At 45.0% G+C, this 25,311-nt stretch overlaps 2 protein-coding genes across 8 annotated transcripts in view; one reads left to right on the forward strand and one right to left on the reverse strand.

Moving 5' to 3' along the window:
- Positions 1-11,419, reverse strand: part of INTS14 (integrator complex subunit 14) — a 35,563-nt gene extending 24,144 nt beyond the window's left edge. The window contains exons 1-3 of one of the 5 annotated variants that reach the window (XM_025472442.3): positions 11,314-11,419; positions 6,389-6,672; positions 3,877-3,984 (exon numbers count right to left, since the gene is read on the reverse strand). In XM_025472442.3, the coding sequence (XP_025328227.2) occupies positions 3,877-3,984; positions 6,389-6,610 (330 nt within the window). In that variant the 5' untranslated portion in view covers positions 6,611-6,672; positions 11,314-11,419. Of the gene's footprint in view, positions 1-3,876; positions 3,985-6,388; positions 6,673-10,458; positions 10,967-11,313 lie in introns of those variants that run through there. The other 4 variants (XM_049104029.1, XM_035708649.2, XM_025472443.3 and 1 more) reach the window with 4 other exon arrangements.
- Positions 11,420-22,779: 11,360 nt separating this feature from the next.
- The window catches only part of SLC24A1 (solute carrier family 24 member 1), a 30,924-nt gene continuing 28,392 nt past the window's right edge, over positions 22,780-25,311 (forward strand). For all 3 annotated transcript variants that reach the window (XM_049104039.1, XM_025472440.3, XM_049104040.1), the window contains exon 1: positions 22,780-24,792. In XM_049104039.1, coding sequence (XP_048959996.1) covers positions 22,900-24,792 — 1,893 coding nt within the window. In that variant the 5' untranslated portion in view covers positions 22,780-22,899. The remainder of the gene's footprint in view (positions 24,793-25,311) is intronic.

Raw genomic sequence — 25,311 nt, forward strand, 5'->3', positions numbered from 1 at the left:
CTTAAGATTCTCTCTCCCTCTGCCTCTTCTCCCTCTAAACAAAAAAATGTATTTGTAAAAGCCATTTAAATAAATAAATAGATAGATAGATAAATAAATAAATAAATGCCATTTAAGGGACGCCTGGGTGGCTCAGCGGTTGGGCGTCTGCCTTTGACTCAGGGTGTGATCCCGGAGTCCTGAGATTGAGTCCCACATCAGGCTTCTAGCATGGAGCCTGCTTCTCCCTCTGCCTCTATCTCTGTGTCTCTCATGAATAAATTAAAAAAATCTTAAAAAAAAAAAAAGCCATTTAATCAGACATGTATAAGACCTTTAAAATGCATTCTTAATCAATCTGTAATTTGCAAAAGCCTTCAAAATATACCAGCAATAGACAGTAGTTACAAATCATTTTTCTTCCTCATTGCCTCAGTGATCCAAAGGGATGGTAGATTTTCCAGGCATTCCAGGGGAGGATTATTTTTGCTCTTCTTATCCTAGCTTTGTAACTTGATAATAACAGTCCATTATGGAAGTATTAGGTGACAGCACCATGTGAAGTACCAAGATTGACACTTATTTCTAAAGCCCAAGAATGTTCAATGGCAATCTCCTGGAGAGATGCGTTTTTTTGGGAAGATACTCAGTTGACTAAGGCAATTTTCTCTTATATGAACAACTGCTATATAACAATTTACTTCTGCCCCTACTTTTTTCAGACGCCATGTGATGAAATATTTCATGTAATGTCAAAATGGGACAGACTTTACTCAGATAATGAAGACATAGCTCAGCTATCCAAAATCTTGGTTAACAAAACTCCACATTAAAACAAATCTATTTGACAGTAACTGATTATAAAAACAATCACTAATAACTTCTACCTCTGGACAGTGTTTTGGACCTGATTCACTCCAAAACTCATCAAGCAAATCTAAGTGGATCCAGGCCCAGTCCTGTACCCTCAGGGTATAGGACATCCTAAATTCAGATTCTTCCTTTTGCAAAGGAGAAAAAATATTAAAAGGCAGAAGGCTGGAGTGCCTGGGTGGCTCAGCCAGTTAAGTGACTGCCTTCGGGCTCAGGGAGCCCCTGCCTGTCCACAGGGAGCCTGCTTCTCCCTCTCCCTCTGCTTGCCAATTCCCCTGGCTTGTGCTGTCAAATAAATAAATAAATAAATCTTTTTAAAAAAGGGCAAAAGGCTGTGTGGTACATAAGATCTTGCTTATTACATATTTTCTGTAAAAATATTTTCTGAATTTCTTCTCTAAAATGACTGAAGAAGTAGCAAAGGAAACTGTGCTTACCCACTGGCTTCCGATTTGGACAACAAAATTTCATTTATTCAATATACTATTAGGACATTAGATATTTTGTATGCACAGATTTACCAGATAAATAATGTTTAAGAAGATGCCATTTTATGTCTGAAAAGAAACTGATCAAAAGGCATTTATGGAATTTTTTTTTTTTTAATTTTTATTTATTTATGATAGTCACACAGAGAGAAAGAGAGAGAGGCAGAGACACAGGCAGAGGGAGAAGCAGGCTCCACGCACCAGGAGCCCGATGTGGGATTCGATCCCGGGTCTCCAGGATCGCGCCCTGGGCCAAAGGCAGGCGCCAAACCGCTGCGCCACCCAGGGATCCCTGGAATTTTTTTTTTAAGATTTTATTTATTTATTCATGAGAGGCACAGAGAGGCAGAGACATAGGCAGAGGGAGAAGCAGGCTCCATGTGGGGAGCCTGATGTGGGACTCGATCCCAGGACTCCAGGATCATGCCCTGAGCCAAAGGCAGACGCTCAACCACTGAGCCACCCAGATGCCCTCATTTATGGCATTTATTAAAATGATTTAACTTTTTAGTAGCCACTCAGGGTCTTCATCAACCCTAGAGTTAATAGTCTGTAAAACAAGGTGGTTTTGTAGTAAGAAAAACACAAACTTAAAAGAAAAGTCAGGTTTACTGAGATATAATTTACATGTAATAAAATTCATCCTTCTTAATATACAGTTCTAGGAGTTCCAACAACTACATTCAGTGAACAACCACTTCTACAATCAAGATGAAGAACAGTCTCGTCACTTCCCATCTTCCCTTGTGCTTCATTTGGGTCAATTCCCTACTCTTCCTTTACCCCAGGCCCCGGGCAAACACAGTCTCATTTTCAGTTAAAAAAAAAAAAAAAAAAAAATAATACCGGTGATACCACTGACACTACTGAAGAATCTGTGTTTCACCATATGTAACAAAAAAATCATACACTATAGCCCACTGCTGTTTTGTAAATCAAGTCTTATTGTAGCCCAGCCATGTCATTTTTTTTACTTATTATCTATGGCTGTTTTCATGCTATGACAGAGGAATTAGGAAGTTGTCACAAACATCTGCAAAACCTAAAATACAGAAAAAGCTAGCTGACTCCCATTGTAGATTACTGTAACTTTCCTTTTAGCAATTTTTGTTTTCTCCTTTAAAATGTACTACCATTTCTTTTTTTTTAAGATGTTATTTATTTATTCATGGGAAACACAGAGAGGCAGAGACAACAGGCAGAGGGAGAAGCAGGCTCCATGCAAGAAGCCTAATCTGGGACTCAATCCCAGGACTCCGGGATCATGTCCTGAGCCAAAGGCAGATGCTCAACCGCTGAGCCACCCAGGCATCCCTGTACTACCATTTCTTAAAGCACAAGCATATTCCTTTTCTGGGATTTGATGCAATATAGTCACAGATACTGCGTTTTTACAAAACGAAGGTCTATGGCAACCGGGTCCTGAGCAAGTTTATCGGTGCCATTTTTCTAACAGTATTTGCTCACTTTATGTCTCAGTGTCACATTTTGGTAATTTGTGCAATGTTTTGAACTTTTTCGTTATTTTTATCTTTGTTATGGTGATCTGTGATCAGTGATTATGACTTGCTGAAAGTTCAGATGATGGTTAGCATTTTAGCAACACAGAACTTTTTAATTAAGGTATGTACATCTTCTTTTAGACATAATGCTATTATACACTTAACAGACTACAGTATAGTGTAAATAATTTTACAGTCTTGGGAAACCAAAAACTTCAACTGACTCACTTTATGCAATGTTAGCTTTATTCTAATCTTTTAAACTGAATCTACAATATCTCTGAGGTATGTCTGTACCTGCTTATAGCAAACTTCCAATTCTTTTTTTTTAAGATTTATTTATTTATTTATTTATTTATTTATTTATTTATGAATGATAGACATAGAGAGAGAGAGAGGCAGAGACACAGGAGGAGGGAGAAGCAGGCTCCATGCCGGGAGCCCGACGTGGGACTCGATCCCAGGACCCCAGGATTGTGTCCTGGGCCAAAGGCAGGCGCTAAACCGCTGAGCCACCCAGGGATGCCCTAATTCTTTTTAATCCTAATACTCTGTTCTGCTTTGATGCTAATGTGGACTTGAAGTGCTGTTGTGGACTTGAAGTAAAGGGTAACCAATTACATGACATTCACAGACCCCACTTTTTTAGATAACTCAGTTGAGATGGTTAAATGTTTCCTAAATAAATGCTACACTGAGATAACGGAAAATAGACTATAATGCCCTGATGTTTATAATTTTATCACTCAAAATTACCCATTCTAGGGAGTGTTCTAAAATTCTGTGAGCCCTTCGTGTTTCATACAAACAATACTAGTTTGCAATAAGCCAATTTACTAGGAAAATGCTTGCCTCAAGGCATAATTGTGCTATTTCCTGAGCATATTAGTGTTGATTTAGTGCCTTCTTTTAAAAAGATACCAATAATGTTTTTAGAAATTACAACGCATGCTGTGTCAGAACCTAAAGAAAATCAAATCATCTCAGTGGTTAATGGTTTTAACTTAGGGCAATGAAACGGAATTGATCATTACCTGGCAAGGAATCGCACCACCCCACTCTTGCTGAACGATGTTGCAAACACCAACTAATGCAGATTCCAAGCAGGTTTTATCATAATCATCCATATTACTTAGTGCTTCCTGATTGAATAAAAAATAAAATTGCTCATTATTCTCTATACTGTTTTGTTATTAGAAAATAACATAAACTGTTCAAAGCATGAACGTTACACAGGGGACACTTTCTGAGAGCCCAAAAGCATATTTTCTCAAAGAAAAACAGTAAAATAGGCTTCCTCAACCACAAAGTACAATTAAAAAAACTTCCCTTTATTCCATTTTCTTATCAAGTGAGAGTGAACAGTCTACCAAGTTCATAGCTTTGTAAGGGAACCCTGAAGAAAGTAACTGAAATGAACTTTTAAACACAGCAAAAAAAAAAAAGAGACAAAAAGTACTGAGTACTAACTATATTCTAAACACCAACGTAGGCACTTCACATGCATTCAGTTATCTCAACACTCTGTAAACTACAGATTATTAACCTATTTTTATTTTTTTTATTTTTTTATTTTTTTTTAAATTTTTTATTTATTTATGATAGTCACAGAGAGAGAGAGAGAGAGAGGCAGAGACACAGGCAGAGGGAGAAGCAGGCTCCATGCACCGGGAGCCCGATGTGGGATTCGATCCCGGGTCTCCAGGATCGCGCCCTGGGCCAAAGGCAGGCGCTAAACCGCTGCGCCACCCAGGGATCCCTATTAACCTATTTTTAAAATGAGGAAACAAAGGTAAAGAATGATGAAGTAACCTTCCCAGGTCACATGCTTACAGGTGGCAAAGGCAAGATGTAGGACCAGGCAGTTGGCCTTCAGGGCACCTGGTACTTAACCCCTACTCTGAACAACTCAGATAGCAATTCTTTAAATTTCAGAACTGTTGAATATCCAAAATCCTTTGTTTACTATTAATCTACAAGAAACCCAGTGCAATTTTTTAAAGAAGCTTTTGACGAACATAAAAAATGTGAGATAATAAAAGAAATGATTTAACCAAATTTTATTATATTAAAAAAAAATTAAACTACACTGATCCTGGATCTCTAACCTGCCCAGTAAGTATTAAACTGTTTTAATTTTATTTTTTTTTAAGATTTTATTTAATCATGAGAGACTGAGAGACAGAGAGAAGAGAGAGAGAGAGAGAGAGAGAGAGAGAGAGAGAGAGAGGCAGAGACACAGGCAGAAGGAGAAGCAGGCTCCATGCAGGGAGCCCGTGGGACGGGATCCTGGGCCTCTAGGATCAGGCCCTGGGCTGAAAGTGGCGCTAAACCACTGAGCCACCCCAGCTGCCCTATTAAACTGTTTTAATTCCACACTATTACTAGGTACTGCTGGAAATATTAATGATTTAGAGATGTGGTCAGAAAGTAAAATCTCTGGCATATCACAGACAATACCTTTTGAAGTAACACCTATCAACTGAGGTTTAAAAACTGTAATTTCAGGGATCCCTGGGTGGCTCAGCGGTTTAGCGCTGACTTCGGCCTAGGGCATGATCTTGGGAGCCTCGGAATCGAGTCCCGTATTGGGCTATCTGCTGCATGGAGCCTGCTTCTCCCTTTGCCTGTGTCTCTGCCTCTCTCTCTGTGTGTCTCACATGAATAAAGACATAAAATCTTAAGAAAAAAAAAAAAAAAACACCCTGTAATTTCTTAGCATCTGTAAATCAAAGGCTATGTTACAGAGGAAACATAATTTTGAATTACTCTATTATATGGAAGGGCTATTTTTCATTTCTTCAAGTTTTATAGGAAAGTAGAAAAAATCAAGTGTTGAACTTAAAGACCTCGAATTTTAGGGAATGGGGAACTACATCATGACGTTTTCCTTCTCACAGCAAACTCCAGAAAACAAGAAAAGAAAATAAGGCAAAAACTCAGATCTCGAATTCGTAACTCTACCAAAGGCATAATAAGGCCTACTGGTTGTGAATCTTGTTTTATTTATTTTTTTTAATTTTTTTTATAATTTTTTATTTATTTATGATAGTCACAGAGAGAGAGAGAGAGAGAGAGAGGCAGAGACACAGGCAGAGGGAGAAGCAGGCTCCATGCACTGGGAGCCCGATGTGGGATTCGATCCTGGGTCTCCAGGATCGCGCCCTGGGCCAAAGGCAGGCGCTAAACTGCTGCGCCACCCAGGGTTCCCCTGAATCTTGTTTTATAGCTATACTCAGATATTACACCTGTAGACTTAACATTAGATAAACCCAAGTTCTACAGGGTCACTGGGTGACACGGTTGAGCATCGGACTTTCAGTTTTGGCTCAGGTCATGATTTCAGGGTTATGAGATCATTAGGCTCAGAGTGGAGTCTGCTTTGAGTTTCTCTCTCCTCTGCTCCTCCCCTGACCCCCAAATAAATGGATAAATCCTAAAAAAGAAAAAAATTCCAAGTTCAAAATATTCAGTGCAATATGATAACAATGTTCTCCTTCCTAAAAATCTGGACCCTGTACGTACAATAACTCATTCTTTTTGTACCTGAAGGGTGTTGTAATCTCTTGTGAAGGGAACCATCAGCTCCCAGAGTGATGAAAAAACCACCAGGGCTGTAAATTCAAGCTTGTAATTTGTGGCCATGTGCTCGAACAGCATTGTCAAACCATGGGCTGCTAGGTGCTTACGCTGATATTCCTCGGACCCTTCGATAGACACAGGTCGGGTCATGGAAAGGGATACATCCATTACCACCACTGTTGGCATGATGAAAATAATCCCAATGTTCCCAGTCAGAATTCAAACAGACAGCTATGAACAGAGAAATGCTGTAGAAAAGAAATATGATTAGGTCTTATATGTTACAGAGAGAAAAGTTTTTTTTTTTTCCACTCTAATTTTAACCAAACTTTGCAGATGAGTAAAGGCAAAACTATGATGAATTCAGAGGGAGGGGAACAAGCAGCTTAGTTCACAGTATGGACAACTCCTAGAATCTCCTGCTAAATGGCCACAAATCAAGGACCACGTATTTCTATTAAAAAATATATTAAATTCAGGTGGCCCTTGACTTTCATAATTTCAAAGTTTATACAACTTAATGTAACAGACATTCCTATATTGCCTTTCCAATAATCTATGAAGGAACATTTCTAGCTGTCATATGGTGGTGCTTTTTGAAAAGCAACCTATTCTTTTTGGGCACCATCACTCTTAATACAGCAGTATTTGTGTGTTTGTTTCATTATCTTGTTACCCTTTTTTATTATTAAAATGAATGTAAATGTAAAAATGAAAGGGGTAGTAGAGTCATAATCCAAATTAGATAAAGCTAGGAATCATTTAAGCATGACAAAAGCGGTAAACTACTGCTTAGCCCGAGTAGTACGCACTGTACATAAATTGGACAACAGTGCTTTACTATGAAGGAAAAGAACAAAATTAAAGAGCACGTACGATAGCTGGCATGGTCTCATGAAACTGTGTATAAAAGTCAATATGCAGAGGGGTGCCTGAGTGGCTCGGTTGGTTAAGTGTCTGACTCTTGGTTTTTTGTTTGTTTGTTTGTTTGTTTGTTTTTAATTTTTTTTTTTATTTATTTATGATAGTCACAGAGAGAGAGAGAGAGAGAGAGAGAGAGAGAGAGGCAGAGACACAGGCAGAGGGAGAAGCAGGCTCCATGCACCGGGAGCCCGATGTGGGATTCGATCCCGGGTCTCCAGGATCGCGCCCTGGGCCAAAGGCAGGCGCCAAACCGCTGCGCCACCCAGGGATCCCTGACTCTTGGTTTTGAGTCAGGTTATGATCTCAGGATCCTAGGACTGAGGCTTGCATTGGGCTCCACACTTGGCACAGAGTCTGCTTGAGATTCCTTCCCTCTTTCCTTCTCTCTGTGTCCCTCCCCCAACCCCCGTTCATGCTCTCTCTGAATAAAATCTAAAAAAAAGTCAATATGCAGAAGAAATGGAAAAAACAGTTCTTTTAAATTATGGATTGAGAATTAGCATGAAGAAAACATTTCTGTTCTCAAAAATAAAGAGTTCAGATATACAGATCTGCTCGTGGGGACACAGTTTACTCCTACTGTTAATAAGCAACTATAGTCTATTGACATTAATGAAATCTCATATGCTATAGATAAAAGACACATTTGTAAATATGAAAAATACTTATATGAAGTATCAGTAACTGAGAAAAGCAGGTCAGAGAATTGTATGTATATGTTAATTACAACTTCATAAAACTCCTATTGCATATACACAATTAAGGAAGAGCTCTAGATGGACAAAACTGGTTGGAAACTAAATGCTCCCTAATTTCTTTTTTGGAACTCATGTCAAAAACACTTAACAGTGGCCAGACAGCTTGTTTCAGTAAAATATTCAACTGCAAATGTGTGATATTCTAAAATGCCATTTGCAAATAGCCTGTGGGGAACTCAGAATATAATGGTTCATGGAAGCAGTGTCATAAATGGGGGTCAGGGACTCAAGTAGGGAAAGCCTTTTTGGCACATAGTGGCCTGGGATGTATTTCAAATACAGTAATGCCTCATGTATCTAACGTCAATAAAGATTAAATGAGGGCTATAAATTACTTTTCTAGACTGTTTAGAATTCCAAAATGTCTAGCCATTTTTATAGTCAAAATTAAAATGTATATCCCTCTTCTCTGCCTCATTAAACACCATGCAAAACATAATTTACTCTTATGAGGACTTGGCATCACCACTCTAAACACCAATACCACCTGGCACCTTGTTACTCTGATGGGGTTTTTGTTTTTGTTTTTGTTTTTTTAACACCAGCATTCCCTGAAGTATGTTCTGCAGAACACGGTTCTGGAGAGTTGCGCCAAGAAAAATGAGTTCAGGTGTTAATAAAGATGCTGAAAAGTTCCAGAGCAAAGAAGCCAGTTTAATCTGCTAACCCTGTGTTTTTCATTTAACTCTTTTCTACATAATTACCATTAAAGTCCCATAAAACAGGGATTATGAACAACATATACAGAAACAATGCCTTGTATCCAAGGCATCCAGGCTGTTGTGCTCTGTTTTGGTGCCTTCTTTTTATGACCAATGTTTAGCCCATCAGCTTGCATCCTCCTTTCCTCTGTAATTCCCCGAAATCACCCTCTCTCTTTCTAATTTGCTGCGTCTTGGCTACTATGGGCTACAAAGCCAGGTAGTTGAGCTTGTTAAAACTGTGACCAAAAAATAAAATAAAATAAAAATAAAAAAATAAAACTGTGACCAAAGTCAAACTCTATGGGTTCTCAGAGCTTGTGGATTTCTTCTAGTGTCAAATAATGTATGGACTTAAGTGTATCAACTTGGTACTACTTCTTCTCCTCAGTCTTTTTTTTCTTTTCTTTCTGGGTCTTAGTTGTGCTGTTCAAGAAGTGAGGCCCTGTATAATACTGGTTCAACTATACATTTGACCATAAGTTCACTAAGGGACAGGGACCGTGTCAGATTTTGCCCATCAATGTCTCCTCAGAACCTATCACAGTAACTGGCACATGGTATGAGCTTGACAAATACTGGTAATGACTAACTACCCTTAATCACCAGATAGAACATTTTTTGGCAAAACATATGATGAGTTTTAACTGTGGACACCAGAAACACATTTCCTTCTCTTCTCTTCATTCAAGCAGGACTCCTCTGTCTCTGCCCACATATAGTATCCAGCTCACACGGTAGTCCCATTTCTACATAGAGGTCTGTTATTAAAGACCGGGACATGGGGATTCCTTGGTGGCTCAGTGGTTTAGCACCTGCCTTTGGCCCAGGGCGCAATCCTGGAGTCCCGGGATGGAGTCCTGTGTTGGGCTCCCGACATGAAGCCTGCTTCTCCCTCTGCCTGTGTCTCTGCCTCTCTCTATGTCTATCATGAATAAATAAATAAATCTTTTTAAAAAAAGATAAAGACCGGGACACTGGGGTAGTGCAGTCAGTTAAGCTGCAGACTCTTGGTTTGGGCTCAGTTTTGTGATGGGGGAGCAGAGATTGTGAGATCAGGCTCCACACCAGACTCCGTGCCCCAGCACTGAATTTGCTTAAGACTCTCTCTTCCTGGGGCACTTGAGTCGCTGGATGGTTGAGCGTCTGCCTTTGGCTCAGGTCATGATCCTGGGGTCCAGTCCCACATGGGGCTCCCTGCATGGAGCCTGCTTCTCCCTCTGCCTGTGTCTCTGCCTCTCTCTCTCTGCATCTCTCTGGGTCTGTCATGGATAAATAAATAAAATCTTAAAATAAATAAATAAATAAATAAATAAATAAATAAATAAATAAATAAATAAAATCTTTAAAAAAGAAAAAAAAGACTCTTCATTTCCTTCTGCCCCTCCCCACCCTTGAGCACAGGAGCACACTCTGTATAAACAAATCTTAAAAAAAAAAAAAAAAAGTAAGGTGGGAAGGGGTGCTTGAGTGACTCGGTTTTCCGGGGGGGGAGGGGGTGCGTTACTGCTTTTGGCTCAGAGATGATCTCAGGGTTGTGAGATGCAGCTGCGGGGAGGCTCCTTGCTGAGCCTGGAGCCTGCTAACCGCTGTCTGAGCCTGATTCCACTGGAATGTCTAGGGGCCTGCCCATTCCTGTTCGGGTCCTTACCTACTCTTATGTTTCTGTCCGTCTGATTTCCCTTGCCCTGATGATGAGTGCTTCCTGAGTGTTCTCTCCTTTCTCTCTCTCCCCTAAAAAAAACCAAAAAACAAGGTTGGAGATCCTGGGAAGTACATCCTCAACTCTTAGAGGAGATTAGGAAAGAGGATACACAGATTTGCATCAGGTGTAAGAAAGCGCCTCTGGCCCAGGAGTCCGCAGAAAAGCGAACAGGTGACCAGGGCGGGTGGTCCTGCCTTCCCTGCAAACCCCGCTGCCACCTGCCCGACGGGGGCCAAGTCCCGGGTTGGTTTCCAAGCGGCCGCGGCCTGTGCTGGAAGGACCCGCTCGCAGTCTGCGCCTGCCCGCCACGGTGCCAGCGCTAATTTCTGGAAACACGACCTATTTCTCGGGCTAATTCTCGCTCTTTCCTCCCACGTACTCGTTTACGCAGTGCTGGGGGCGACCGTGGGCAGCCCCGCCGGCCGCCTGGCCGGGCCCCGACGCCGAGCCGCCTGAATGCACCTGCTGCCTCCCTCCCGCAGGGACGCGGGCAGCTCGGCTCCCTCGGGGCCCCGCCACCGCCGTCCGGCCCCCGCCCCCGCCCGGCCGCCGCCTCCGGGGCTCCCAGGGGCCCCTTCCCCGCGACGGCGCCAGCCAGCCTGGCCGGGCAGGTCGGGCCTGGGCCGCAACCCACGACCCCGAGCTGCCGAGGGACGGGAGGCCGGGAACCCGGCCCGGAACTGGCGCCGCGCGAAGCGTCCTTCCCCGGCCCCCCGCCCCGCTCCGCCAGCTCCAGCGAGCAACGCCCGAACGACAGCCCGAGGCCCCCGCCGCCCCCCGCCGCCCCCGGCCGCCACTCACCGCGCGCCATCGCCGGCGCAGTCCGTCCGCGTCACCCTCCCGCCCGCACGCCGCGGCCGGAACCAAGAGGCTGCGCCCACGGAAGGGAAGCCCGAGCCGGTCTGCGCACGGGCCGGGGGCGGGGCTTGGAGGGCGGCGCGGGGCCGCTAGGGGGCGCGGCGGGGGCGCTGGGGGCCGCTAGGGGGCGCCCCCTCCCCGCGTCCGCAACCCCGGGCTCGGTGGTCGCGAGCCTCCCGCCCGCCCGCCCTCTCCCTTCGCGGGCTCCCCCCTCGCCCCCTCCCGCACCCGCCGCACCCCCTGCACCCCCCGCACCTCCGCGCTCCCGCCCCGCACCTGCGCCTGCTGGCGCCGCGGCCTCAGCCTCGCCCACGCGCGCCCCTGCCCCTCCTGAGCTCGCCCACTCACGGCCTCTGCAAACTCCTCTGCAAACGCTTCTTTAACTACTATTTTTCTTTTGCACTGTATTTTTTCTTTTCTTTTCTTTTTAAGATTTTTTAAATTTATTTATTAATGAGACACACAAAGACAGAGAGGCAGGCTCCATGCAGGGCGCCCGACGCGGGACTCGATCCGGCGACCCCAGGGTCACGCCCTGCGCCCAAGGCAGGCGCCAATCCGCTGGGCCACCCCGGGGACCGCAGCAACTGTATTTTTCTCAGCTGACCTGAGCCAATTGCTAAGCTGACACTTTCCTTCTGGGTTTCCCTCAGCTCGAGGCCCACGTTCTTCCCTCCACCCTTCTTTGAGGGACGCGCGGGAAGGTTCAGGGGGTTCTCGCGCTCTGCCAGGTGCATTGCCAGGTGCATTGCCGAGGGATTTGCATGAGGCTTCCCTGCGAGGAGGCACCCCCGGCCCTGCCTGCCTGACCTCTGGCCACCTGGTGTCCCCACTTCCAGGGTCCCAGCCTGTGCCCCATCCAGGGTCCTTGAAGGGGGCGCAAGAAGAAACTCTGTGACCATGGAGGGAGCCAGGAAATGCAGGCTGGAGTTAGGCCTGAAGGGATGCCATCGGGGCCTGGGTAGCTGTGGCTCAGACTCGGTCACGGTGTACCACCCGGATGGCCTGGGAGAACACAAAAAGGCCTCTGCCTCTTTTTCTTTCAGTCGGTGGGATGGGGTGAAGTGGGGGGTGGGTCAAGGAGGGAGGATGCTTTGAACTAAACAACCCAGTCTGTCGGACTTTTCACAGCTCGTTCTGTGGGAGAGTGAAGGTTCCAGGTGCTTGCAGTTCTCGCTCTCCTCCTGCTTATATCCAAGGAGTCGGTTCCTGGGAATGTCCACGCCAGCATCAAGGCCCAGGGACCTACAAGACTGTCTTTTTTTTGCTTCAGACCTTCTTTCCCTTGGGCAGCCCGGTCTGCACAGCGGTTTAGCACCTGCCTTCGGCCCAGGGTGTGATCCTGGAGACCCGGGATCGAGTCCCACATCAGGCTCCCTGCATGGAGCCTGCTTCTCCCTCTGCCTCTCTCCCTCTCTGTGCCTCTCATGAATAAATAAGTAAAATCTTAAAAAAAAAAAAAAAAAAAAAAAAAAGAACCTCTTTCCCCAACGTGGCTAGCCTCACTGTCTCAAAACCATATTATGCTTGAACACAATGGGTCCCAGGGAAATAAGAGAGCATCCTGATTATTTAGTCATAGTTTCTAACTCTTCCTCCTCATGGGAGGGATATGGCCAAGAATGGGCAAGGGAGTTGTCTACCCAGCCCACGGGGTCACTGTTCTCCTGGTGGTTCTGGCTCGGTTCCATGGACTGATTCCTTACCTTCCCCAGTCCTAAAGCTTACGTTTATCAGTTTGCTGGTGGGTGATCAGTTTTGGGTTAACCTAGTTCTAAATATAGGCTTTCAGGAGATTAGGGAAGCAAAAGAGCGATTTATTAAAATCAACTGGTAAAAGGTAACTGCCAAGGGGACTGCGTCACTTAGGGCAACTGTTAGGTCTTTTGTTTTTATTTGTCAATTATCTGTAGAATCTCATGAAAAATTGGAAGGTTGTACAGTGAATATAAAATCAGAGAACATCAACACAAAGACTTAGGAGGTCTTGCAGATGTTTTTCAAGCCATCGCTGGCTAATGAATGTTTTTTTTTTTTCTCACTCCAGAGACCCTCATTTGCATGTTTCCACACACATGAAAGGGAATCAATAAATAACTTTCTTTGCAGAATCCATCATCCTTTCATTATTTATGTATTTATGCTCTGGAACAGTGGACCGCTGTCAACAGAGGCTTGGAAAGGCAGAGTGGGTTGGTCTCTACTCTGGCAAAGTAAAGGTTTCTAACAGAAGTACTCAGCCACCCACAGGTGCTAGGTACTGGGGCTCAGAAGGGAGTTCCACTAGCCACCCTTGTAGTATCATTCAGGACATTTTCACTGCTCTAAAAATCCTCCTTGTTCTGCCTTTTTATCCCTCCTTCTCCCCTACTCCAGCGACCACTAATCTTTTTATCGTCTCCATAGTTTTGCTTTTCCTGGAGTGTCATAGAGTTGGAATCATACAGTATGGAGCCTTTTCTTGCTTGATAATACGCATTTAAGTTTTGTCTGTTTATGGCTTACTAGCTCATTTCTTTTTAGAGCTAAATAATAAATATTCATTCCACTGTCTGAATGTACTACAGTTTGCTGAAGGACGTCTTGGTTGCTTCCAAGTTTTGGCAACTATGAATAAGGTTGCTGTAAACACTATTGTACAGGTTTTGTGTAGACATATGTTTTTAATTCATTGGAATAAATACCAAGGAAAGAGATTGCTGGGTCGTATGGTAAGAATATTTTAGTTTTGTGAAAAACTACCAAGGGGGCAGCCCCGGTGGCGCAGCGGTTTAGCGCCGCCTGCAGCCCAGGGCGTGATCCTGGAGACCCGGGATCGAGTCCCACGTCAGGCTCTCTGCATGGAGCCTGCTTCTCCCTCTGCCTGTGTCTCTGCCTCTTTCTCTCTCTCTCTCTCTGCATCTCTATGAATAAATAAATAAAAAATCTTAAAAAAAAAAAAAAACTACCAAGGTGTCTTTGAGGGGGCCCTACCGTTTTATATTCACCATTCACCAGTAGCAGTGAATGAGAGTTCCTGCTGTTCCTCAGCAGCACTGGTGTTGTCAGTGTTCTCGATTTTGGCTATTCTAATAGGTGGGTAGTGGTATCTCACTGTTGTCTTAATTTGCAATTCCCTAATGACATATGATGTTAAACATATTTTCATGTGCTTTCTTTCCATCTGTATATCTTGTTTGGTGAAGGTACTATTCAGGCCTTTTGCACATTTTGAAATCAAATTGTATCTTTTTTTACTATTGAGTTTTCAGTGTTGTTTGTATATTTTGGATAACAGTCACTTATTGAGGGATCCCTGGGTGGCTCAGTGGTTTAGCGCCTGCCTTCGGCCCAGGGCGTGATCCTGGAGTCCTGGGATCGAGTCCCACATCAGGCTCCCTGCATGGAGCCTGCTTCGCTCTCTAGAGGCCTGTGTCTCTGCCTCTCTCTCTCTCTAATAAATTAAAAAAATCTTAAAATAAAAAGGAGCTCCCTTATTAAAAAAAAAAAAACAGTTATTTATTGAATATATTTTTTACCAGTATTTTCTCCCAGTTTGTGGCTTGTTTTGTATTCTCTTGACAATGAGGGACTTAGAAAAAATTTTAAAACCCTAAAAACCAATAGTTACAATACCATTATCAAATTTAAAATAATTAACAATAAGTCCCTAATATTATCAAATACCTGGATTTCAAATATCTAGGAGTCTCAAAAATATCCATAAATTTTACTTCAAAATATTTTTTTAATTTTTAATTTTTTAAAGATTTCTTTCTTTTATTTCAGAGAGAGAGAGAGAGAGAGAGAAAGTGCACATGCATGTGCGGCAGGGAGGGGCAGACGGAGAGGTAGAGGGAGAGAACCTCAAGCAGACTCCATGTGGCATGGGGAGCCTGATGCAGGGCTCAATCCCAGGACCCTGAGATCATGACTTGAGCCAAAATCAAGAGTTGGGTACTCAATCAACTGAGCCACCCAGGTGCCCCACCCTTTTTTTTTTTTTTTTTAAGATTTATATGTTTATTTTAGTGAGAGAGAGTGAGTGGAGGGGAAAGGCAGAGGAAGAGAATCTCAAGTAGACTCCCTGCTGAGCTTGGAGCATAAGGTGGGGAGAGGGAGGGTTGATCCCACAGCCCTGAGATCATGATCTGAGCTGAAGTCAAGAGTCAGACACTTAAATGACTGAGCCACCAGGCACCCCTAAATTTTACTTTTTAAAAACTTTGGTTGTTTGAGTCAAGAACCAAGACCCAGGCATTGCAATCTCTGAAGTCTCTTGGCATCTCTAGGTTCTCCCTCCATGTCTTTCTTCCCTTGCAGTGTGTTTGATGAAGAAACTGTGACCCCTTTTCTTTTCATTGCTCTCAATCTTCTTCAGTCTTTCCACAGCATTTAAGAAAATCACAAAGCTTCTCTATACTTTAAAATAATAGACTCACTGAACAAAGAAGGGATTTTATTCAATTCCAATTCCAGTTAATTTCATCTCTGCTCTATAAATAGGGGTGAGCCTTACCCACTATTGGTTCCCAAGGGTCTGGCATGTAACACAGGGTATGCATTTATGGAAAGAAAAGGAAGTAAGAGATTATTCAGGAAAAAAAAAGTCAAATGGGAAAGCAGAGAACATTTTATATTACATTTGTCTAAGAAAGTAGAACTGAACTTCTTTATTTGGGACACCCTTTCCTTTGAAAAGCTTTACAAACTAAAAATTTAAAGACTCCTCATGATCTGGGCCTGCATCTATCTTGCCAGGCTCACCCCTTACCTTCTTAAAACTCGGCAGCATCTTTCAATGAGAAAGCAGATAAAGCAAAACAAAACTAGTTTTCATTCTTTCTTTTTTTAAAGATTTATTTATTATTTTAGAGAGAGACAGTGTAAGCACACATGCACGGTGGGAAGAGGCAGAGGGAGAGAGAGAGAGAGAATCTCAAGCAGACTCCCCACTTAGCAAGGAACCTGAGGACATGGGGCTCAAACTCCATGGAGCCCAAGGCGGGGCTTGAACTCATGACCCTGAGGTCAAGACCTTAGCTGAGATCAAGAGCCAGAGGCTTAACCCATTGCACCACCCAAGTGCCCCTCCATTGACATTTAGATAGATTTCAATTTTCACTCTTACAAGCAATGCTGGAATAGGCCCTATAGATATTGTGGGGAGGGTTTTCCTCTGACTGAAGTGGGAAAGCACTGGAAAGTTTAGAGGAGGAGGGACATGATCTGACTTACAGTTTAACACAGTCTCTTGTGGCCACTGTACCGATTGATAACTCAGTGTCTTTATGAGCACTGGATATTACATTTTTTAGTCTTTGTCAACTGATAAGAGAAAAAACAACTCACTGTTGGTATTCCCCTGTAAAAGGATTGACACAATGAGTTTTCCTTAATAAGCTCTTTCCCATTTACTTAGTGGGGAGTTGTTCATTTTACTGGTACTAGATTCCTGTGTAGCCACACTGAGGCCCTCTGCTAGTGCCTGTCTGACCTCTCCTCTAGACCCCAGGCACCCCCTCTCCTCCGCCCCGGGTGGGCACCTCAGAACACCAAAACCCTGACTCTGAGAACCGCTACTAACCTCAAACGTCACCCATTGCAGCTCCCTGCCTCCCTCCCATGGCAGCTCCCTGCCTCCCTCCCATGGCTCCATCCACTGGCTTAGATAAATGACGTGCTGCTATGGGATGTTTGGGGGATTATTTTGCTTATTCCCACCAGTGACAGCTGTGTAGCCAGCCATAGGGGCGCCTGGATGGCTCAGTTGGTTAAGCATCTGACTCTTGATTCTGGCTCAGGTCATGATCTGCGGGGTGTGTTGATCTACTGCCTTGGGTTTCGCCCTCAGCGGGGAGTCTGTGTCTCTCCCTCTCATGCTCTCTCTCTCTAAAATTAAAAAATAATAGTAATTAATAAATCTTTTTAAAAAAGTATCCTATAGGGACGCCTGGGTGGCTCAGTGGTTGAACATCTGCCTTCAGCTCAGGGCGTGATCCCGGGGTCCTGGGATCGAGTCCTGCTTTAGGCTCCCTGCATGGAGCCTGCTTCTCCCTTGGCCTGTGTCTCTGCCTCTCTCTGTGTGTCTCTTATGAATAAATAAATAAAATCTTAAAAAAAAGTATCCTATGAACAATATAGTATAAACAATTAAAACAATAGGCACAAAAGGTCTTGGGCTGTGACAGTTCAGTACCTACAGATCCAAGTGCTTTCCACAGGTTCTCACTATAAGTCTTCCATCACCTTCACATAGAAAGAAGCTCTACTTTTCTGGTTGTGCAAATGAGGAACCTGACTTTGAGAGACTTTAGGAGACTTGCTCCGGGTCAGGTATGTTACTTTGTTAGATGTCGCAAGGTAGTACCTGTAGGTCAATTTCAGCACATGTTGTTTACCTTTTAATATTTTTGAACTGTTTTACATTGGAGTGACTAGTGATGGATCATTCATTCTCTGTCCGGACATAGCCCTCATTACTCTCCGCTGACTTTGAATAGAGCTAATTTAACTTGATTTTATTCACCCAGGCTCTGAAGGCATTTGATGTTGCAACCCTGGCCAAATCTTGTCTACTTTCCACCCTGTGACTGTAGGATCACTATCAACTCCTGATGTGAACCCAGAAATAAACTAGCCTCAGCCCCAAACCCTCCATATCAGGCAAAAAAAAAAAAAATCTCATTCCCTCTTCCTCCTGTTCGAATAGATCCACGGGACAGGCCTTGAGCTGCAGAGGGGAGGGAAAGACCTCCGTGCTGACCTGGGCAGCTGCTAAACCCTGCCTCCCTCCCACGGTGACATTTCCTTGAGGGTCAGAACCAGAACTGCCCTACCTGTTGCGCTGCCCGGTTCGGGGGAGAGTATAAAACGAAGCAACTTCGTAGAACAAAGTAGATCAACTTTCCCACCTCGGTGGTGCTGGATTTTCTCCAGCATTTTGTTTCTGAAAGGCCATAAACGTTTATCTCTGTGAGTGGGCATTTCCTCCCCACCTTCCCACCGGGCTGTGGAGGACAGACACCCCATCTCTGAGCATCTCCTCCCTGGGATGTACCTTCTCATTCCATCAACAAATACATTTGTTGGGTGCCAGACACTGTTCTGGGCTCTGGGGATTCAGTCCTGAATATACAGGCAAGGCCCCTGTCCTCCTGGAGCTCACTTGCTGGAAAGAGATGCAGACTCGAGTTGGGTGATCACTCTAACATGTACACAGTGGCAGCGTGGTCACTGCTGTCCCTCCAGGAAGCTGTGATCTCCTAAAGTGGAGTACAGACACTGTTGATATTTTACAGATTCATTTGCTTTGTCTTCACAACAAGCCTACCAAGCAGGTAGTGTCGTTATCACCCTCCCTGTACAGGAGGAGGGATTTACAGCCGTTGAGAGGTTAAAGAACTTGCCTGGACTCAGCCTGCCAGTATGGGTGAGATGCTTCCACTCTTGGTTGAGCAGCAGACTCTCCTACAGCCTGGTAAATCTCAAAATGTGCCACAACCCCGCGAGGACAAGAGAGAAGGAACCAGGCTCAACCCCAGCACATCAGATTTAGGTTAGGTGCTAGAAAGAACTCCTTGGTAACAGTTATAAATATATGAGAAAAGGAATTCCTTTTCTGGAAATGTGCTCCTCTCCTGAATTTCCTGTATGGGACAAATAGCATGGTAAGAAATAGAGGCATTATTCTAGAAAAAAAAAAAAAAAAGATCTCTCATAGTTTCACCTTATGAATTGGGTTCCTTTTTCCATCTTTTTATTTCACTTTTTTTAAAGTCTAATGTGGGTCTTGAACTCATGACTCTGAGATCAAGAATCTAATGCTTAACCAACCAAGCCACCCAGGTACTCCTTTTCTTCCCATCTTTTTGGGCCAGATTGAGGCTTTTAGCTGGGGTGAGAAGGGAAGTAACTAAATCTGGTTTGGCCTGTAGCAGCCTCAAGGCAAGGATGTGGTGACCAGCAGAGGTCAGCCCCCCTCTCCGTGCTTCCACAGGGGGGTGGGCACCCCTGTGTGCTTCAGCAGGGGGAGCTGAGTACCTTCTTACCCCTACAGGCCACTCTGGATAAAGTAGGGCAGGGGTGAAGCTGTGAGGGATTACCTGCTTTTTCAGATGAGAACAATCAAAACTGCATGGGATCTGTGTACCTGGGGGAAGACAGAGAGGGAAGGGAGCAGTCAGTAAGTATCAGGCTGAGCAAGGGGATTAAAATGGGCTCCAGGCCATGGGTAGAGTCGTGAGTTCCCATTGCCTCACCCTTCCTTCATTTCAACACCTTCGGCCCTGAGCTGGAGACATAATTCCTTGGGTATCTAGGGATTTCCCCGCTTCGCTCTGCTCTTGGGAGATCCATCAGTGCCCTCCCCACCAAGGATTTCCCTTGGGCCTAATAAAATATCTTTCACGTGCCAAATGCCTCAAAGTTTATTTTTTTTTAAATTTTTATTTATTTATGATAGTCACAGAGAGAGAGAGAGAGAGAGAGGCAGAGACACAGGCAGAGGGAGAAGCAGGCTCCATGCACCGGGAGCCCGATGTGGGACTCGATCCCGGGTCTCCAGGATCGCGCCCTGGGCCAAAGGCAGGCGCTAAACCGCGGCGCCACCCAGGGATCCCCAAATGCCTCAAAGTTTAAAGTATTTCCCCCACACCCCTTCATCTTTTAAAATAAACTTTATTTTTTAGAGCAGTTTTGGTTTCACAGTGAAATGGAACATAGATATTGCCTCATTTTTAATTTTGATTCTCACGTCCACCCTACCAAGAGGCAGGAGTGGTAACACTATCTCCACATTTACATTTAGATTACATTTAGAATCACACAGTAACAAACAGAGCCTGGTGTTAACTGAGGTCTTCTGATCTTTTAAGCCCCAGGCACTTTCTCTTGGTTCCCTCAGAGCGCCTTCAGAATCTTTCCAGATCTTTCCTCTCCCACCTCCAAGCATGGGAACCTTGCACCATCTCTGATTCCTAGAGCTTAGAACCAAGTTAGAGAAGTTTCCCCAGTTTCCCTGTTGACTGCAGGGGGCCACGGAGAGCCCATCTGTTTCCCAGGTGGCAGGTCCACCCTCTCAGGCTCTGGCAGGGGTGCTGGGACTCAGAACTTGTACAATGCCCTGATAAGCTTCTTAGAGGCGGGTATTAGCAGGGATCGGATATTCTTCCCCCGAGATGCCCTTCACACCCGACCCTGCCTTGAATTAGGATTCCATCAAGGAGCTGGGGTCAGGAGAATGGGGTGTTCCTTGCTGTCCAGCTTCAGACTTACTCTTGGAGACCCTGGATGCTGACAAGTTTCCAGAATCGAGAAGACGCTCACTCAGATGCCCAGATTTGAAGGTAAATGAGGTGATTAGGTAGGAAGGATCGGCTGGGGTGTTGTATCATATACAATACAGGCACACCAGAGAGAGACCCTCCCAAGTTTCTTTAGGAGAGTCAAGTGGGCTTGCTACAGGGCTGAGTTTAAGGAGAGGGACAGGACAGCTGCAGGACAGCTGATGGGAAGACAGTTACAGGAATCAAGGACAGAGAAGGAAATGTACTTATTCTGTACTTCTTCTTTTGCTTGTTCCTTTTTTGCGTTTTAAGACAAATGCATTTGTGTCTCTAATCAGTGTGGCATGCTGTCCAGCTTCAGATTGGGGCATTAGAAGGCTCACCTGCCCCGCCACTCACTAGCTGTGTCATGTTGAGCGAGTCACAGCTCCTCTCTGCATCTCAGTTTCTTCATGTCTCAAATGGGGAGTTGCACTAACCAGTGTCTGTAATTTCTTCTACTTTTAATGACCTAAGAGTCTATGAGTTACTTATCTTATGCTTAGTATATTCGTTTAAAAGCAAAACCAATGATTTCCTTTTTTTTTTTTAAGATTGTATTTATTTATTCATGAGAGTCACACAGAGAGAGGCAGAGACACAGGCAGAGGGAGAAGCAGGCTCCATGCAGGGACCCTGTTGCGGGACTCGATCCCAGGACCCCAGGATCATGACCTGACTTGAGCCGAAGGCAGATGCTCAGCCACCGAGCCACCCAGGTGCCCCAAAACCAATGATTTCTAGTTACTGTTTTATAGTATTCTGTATTCATTAAATAGAGATTTAATAAATATTTACTTGGGCTGGCTGGGCCTCAGTGCCTTTAGAAATTGAGGATTTTTTTCAGAGCTTTTCCTGTTCTTCTTCCCGTCTTGAAGAATATAAAATTAAACCTTTATATTAAATCATAAAATTAAAATTTTATTTAAAATTGACCCTTACGTAGCACTTGATTCTGTACAAAACTTCTCATAGACCTTATGTGTTTTTTTTTTACTCTCTTAACATCCCTGTGACATAGGTGTTACTGTTACTATCATTATTCTATTAACATAAATTAAATTTAAACTTTCATGAAATGGCAGAGGTTAAAAAGGTTAAACAGTTAAACTGAAGATCAGGATATACTGAAAAGTAAGCCTCCCTGGGGTCCCTAACCTCAGTTTCCCTTCTCCAGATGTCCTTCCAGGGATCACCTTTGCATAATCAACACATATGTTATCCTGCTTATTTCACGGATGAGGCAGTGAGGTTCAGTCTGCCCAGGGTGGCACAGCTGGAAAGCAGCAGGGCTGGAAATCCAGGCCTTAGACTCCATCCTCCATGTTCTTCCCACCACACCAACTGTCTGGGAAGCATCGGGACATTAACTTTGTCCTCTCTGGATGATATGGTGGAATTTTTTTTAAGTCGGCCTAAAAACAAAAATTGAAAAAACACCCACAAGGAGCCTTGATGTTCTTAGCACTGCCTTCCACTGCTGCCTGTTTTTGTCTAAAGCTTAAAATCACATCTCCTGGGAAACCCCAGGTGGCTCAATGGTTTAGCACCTGCCTTCGGCCCAGGGCATGATCCTGGAGACCCAGGATCGAGTCCCATGTTGGGCTCCCTGCATGGAGCCTGCTTCTCCCTCTGCCTGTGCCTCTGCCTCTCTCTGTCTCTGTGCCTCTCATGAATAAATAAATAAAATCTTTTTTTAAAAAATCACATCTCCTTATCTTCCTCCTGCCTTTGACCAGGTGAGCTCTGTGGCCTGGGGCACCAACTATAGATGACTGAGCTCCTGGCACCTCAGGCTTAGACTTGAGGGGCGCTGGCTGATCTCTTGCAGGGATCCCAAAGAGGGTTGGGTAGACCCAGCTCAGGAACTGGGCGCGCCTACACAGCACAGAGGACCTCTACTACTTTTTCCCAAGACCGGGCATTTTTCTCTGAAACAGGTAGTAGGGGTAGTTTTGCTCCAACACAAACAACTGCCTCCTAGCACAAAGGCCCCTGCGTGAATTGTCATCACTCTTTTGTAGGTGAGGGTTTGATGGATTGTAGCTCTCCTTCTAGGGGCAAATAACCTTTTTTTTTTCTCCCCCTCTCTAGGTTTGTGGGTACCCCCTGGCTGGGCTTCATGGAGAAATCTTCACTGATAACCAACCTGAATCCGAGAACAGACCCCATCTTTCCATGGACAGAATGAGGGGTCTTCTGTAACCAGGCATAACTGGCCATCATGGGGAAATTGATCAGAATGGGAACACGGGAGAGGCGGTTACTCCGGCCAAAGCGTCTACATTGGAGTCGCCTCCTCTTCCTGTTGGGAATGTTGATCATCGGTTCCACCTACCAGCACCTGAGGAGTCCCTGGGGCCTCCCCTCATTGTGGGCAGCAGTCTCCTCCCAACATCCTGTAAAACTGGCCAGCCGTGACCTCCCTAACAATGAGATGATGATGGTGAGCAGTGACCCTCCAAGAGCTAGCTCTGAAATGGAGGGTGACACACTGGTGCCCCAAGCTACAGTGGGCAGGGGTGAATCAACAGTGGAGAATACCCCCAATCCACCCAGAAGAACAGCCAACATCACTCCAACAATACCCAAGAATAACTACAGTCCAACAGAGGCAGAGACAGAAAGAAGGAAGGAAGATACCACAACCACACCCCGTAGAGTTCTGAATCATTACACCCCAACTTCAAGCAGGCCAACAGTAAAGAATTATACCCCAACAACACCACCCAAGGGAGAAATACAGAGCTACCACCCAACTCAGGCCGGGGGAAAGGTGAAGAAATACACCCCATCTCCACTTAGTAGAATAGTAGGCAATTATGTCCCACCCACACTCATGACAGTGACAAAGAGTCATGGGATCACCCCCAAAACAACAGTGAAAGACAGTGAAACTATGACAACCACTAAAATATTAGAGACCAATCCCTCTAAGAGAATGGTAGAGGAAAACACCCCAACTACCCTCAAGGGAATAATTAATAACACCCCAACTTTCCTGATAAATGACATAGAAACAAACATCTTGACTTCTCCAAGGAGTATGATGGAAAAGAACACCCTGACTACCACCAGAAGAGTGGACGATAACAGATCAACCAAGCCCCGGATATTAGTGGGAAAGAACAAGCTGACAACTTCCCTGGGAACGGTCCTGGAGCACACCACAGTCATCTCTGAGGGACATGTGACAATAGAAACCACAACAGGCAGTAGTAGCCCAACAGAAACCAAAGCTTCCACTGCTACCTGGAGTGTTAGTAATCCCTTGTTTAGAACCAGCGCATCCACCATTGGAATTTCCTCTGCCACCCTCTGGGGGCTGGCCAAGAAAGCTTCCATGGCACCCAGGACCTCATCAACCTCCGAGGTCAGGGCAAATCCAACCATCCAGGTCCATCACTGTGTGGTTGTGGAACCAGCCCCGGCTGTGCCCACTGCCCTCTCCCCCAGCCTGACAACAGCCGTGATCCCAGAGGCACCCAGTTCCAGTCCCTCAGCACTTCCTCCTGGCTGGCCAGATCTTCACTCCAAGGCAGAGTACCCCCCAGACTTGTTCAGCATAGAGGAGAGGCGACAGGGCTGGGTGGTCCTGCACATCTTTGGCATGATGTATGTGTTTGTGGCCTTGGCCATCGTGTGCGACGAGTTTTTTGTCCCGGCCCTGGGTGTCATCACAGATAAGCTACAGATCTCTGATGATGTGGCAGGGGCCACCTTCATGGCTGCTGGAGGCTCTGCCCCCGAGCTCTTCACCTCCCTCATTGGCGTCTTCATCTCCCACAGCAACGTGGGCATTGGTACCATCGTGGGCTCCGCTGTGTTCAACATCCTCTTTGTCATCGGCACCTGTGCCCTCTTCTCCCGGGAGATCCTCAATCTCACGTGGTGGCCCTTATTCCGTGACGTCTCTTTCTACATCCTTGACCTGATGATGCTCATTCTCTTCTTCCTGGACAGCCTCATTGCCTGGTGGGAAAGCCTGCTGTTGCTGCTGGCCTATGCTTTCTATGTGTTCACCATGAAGTGGAATAAGCAACTCGAGATCTGGGTGAAGGAGCAGCTCAGCAAGAGGCCAGTGGCCAAGGTCATGGCTCTAGGGGACCTCAGCAAGGTAAGAACAGTCTGGCTCAAGTTTCTGTAGCCCCTTTGGGGCAAAAGGCTGAGGAGAAGCCAGTGACTGAAGAGTGGAAAGTGCTGGGTCAGACCTCAAGAGATAGGTGCTCTGGTTCCCTTTGCTATTCATTCAACATTTAAAGTCCTATTTTTTGCCAGGCACTTTGCAAGAGTGACCTTGGCTCAGCTCCCAATCACCCAATGGTTATTATCATGATCCACCATTGGCAGGGGAAGAAACTGAGGCCTAAGGAAGTTAAACTACTGTTCAAGGTCACACAGCAAATAGATAGTGGAGCCAAGATTTGAACTTGGGTTGGTCTGATTGGGTCTTTGGAAATGACATTTGAGCTGGGCTTTGGAGAATATCCAAGGAGATATCAGGCAGGGAAAAATGATAATCTCTTCCATGTGCATGGTGTTTAGGGTTTGTCTAGCACCTTCACTTTCATTTAATCCTTTTGTTCACATTCCAGATTTGTTGGAGCTAGTGGCTTGGATGGGGTCTGACAAGGGG

This window comes from Canis lupus, chromosome 30, assembly GCF_003254725.2.
Source record: "Canis lupus dingo isolate Sandy chromosome 30, ASM325472v2, whole genome shotgun sequence".
NCBI lineage: Eukaryota > Metazoa > Chordata > Mammalia > Carnivora > Canidae > Canis > Canis lupus.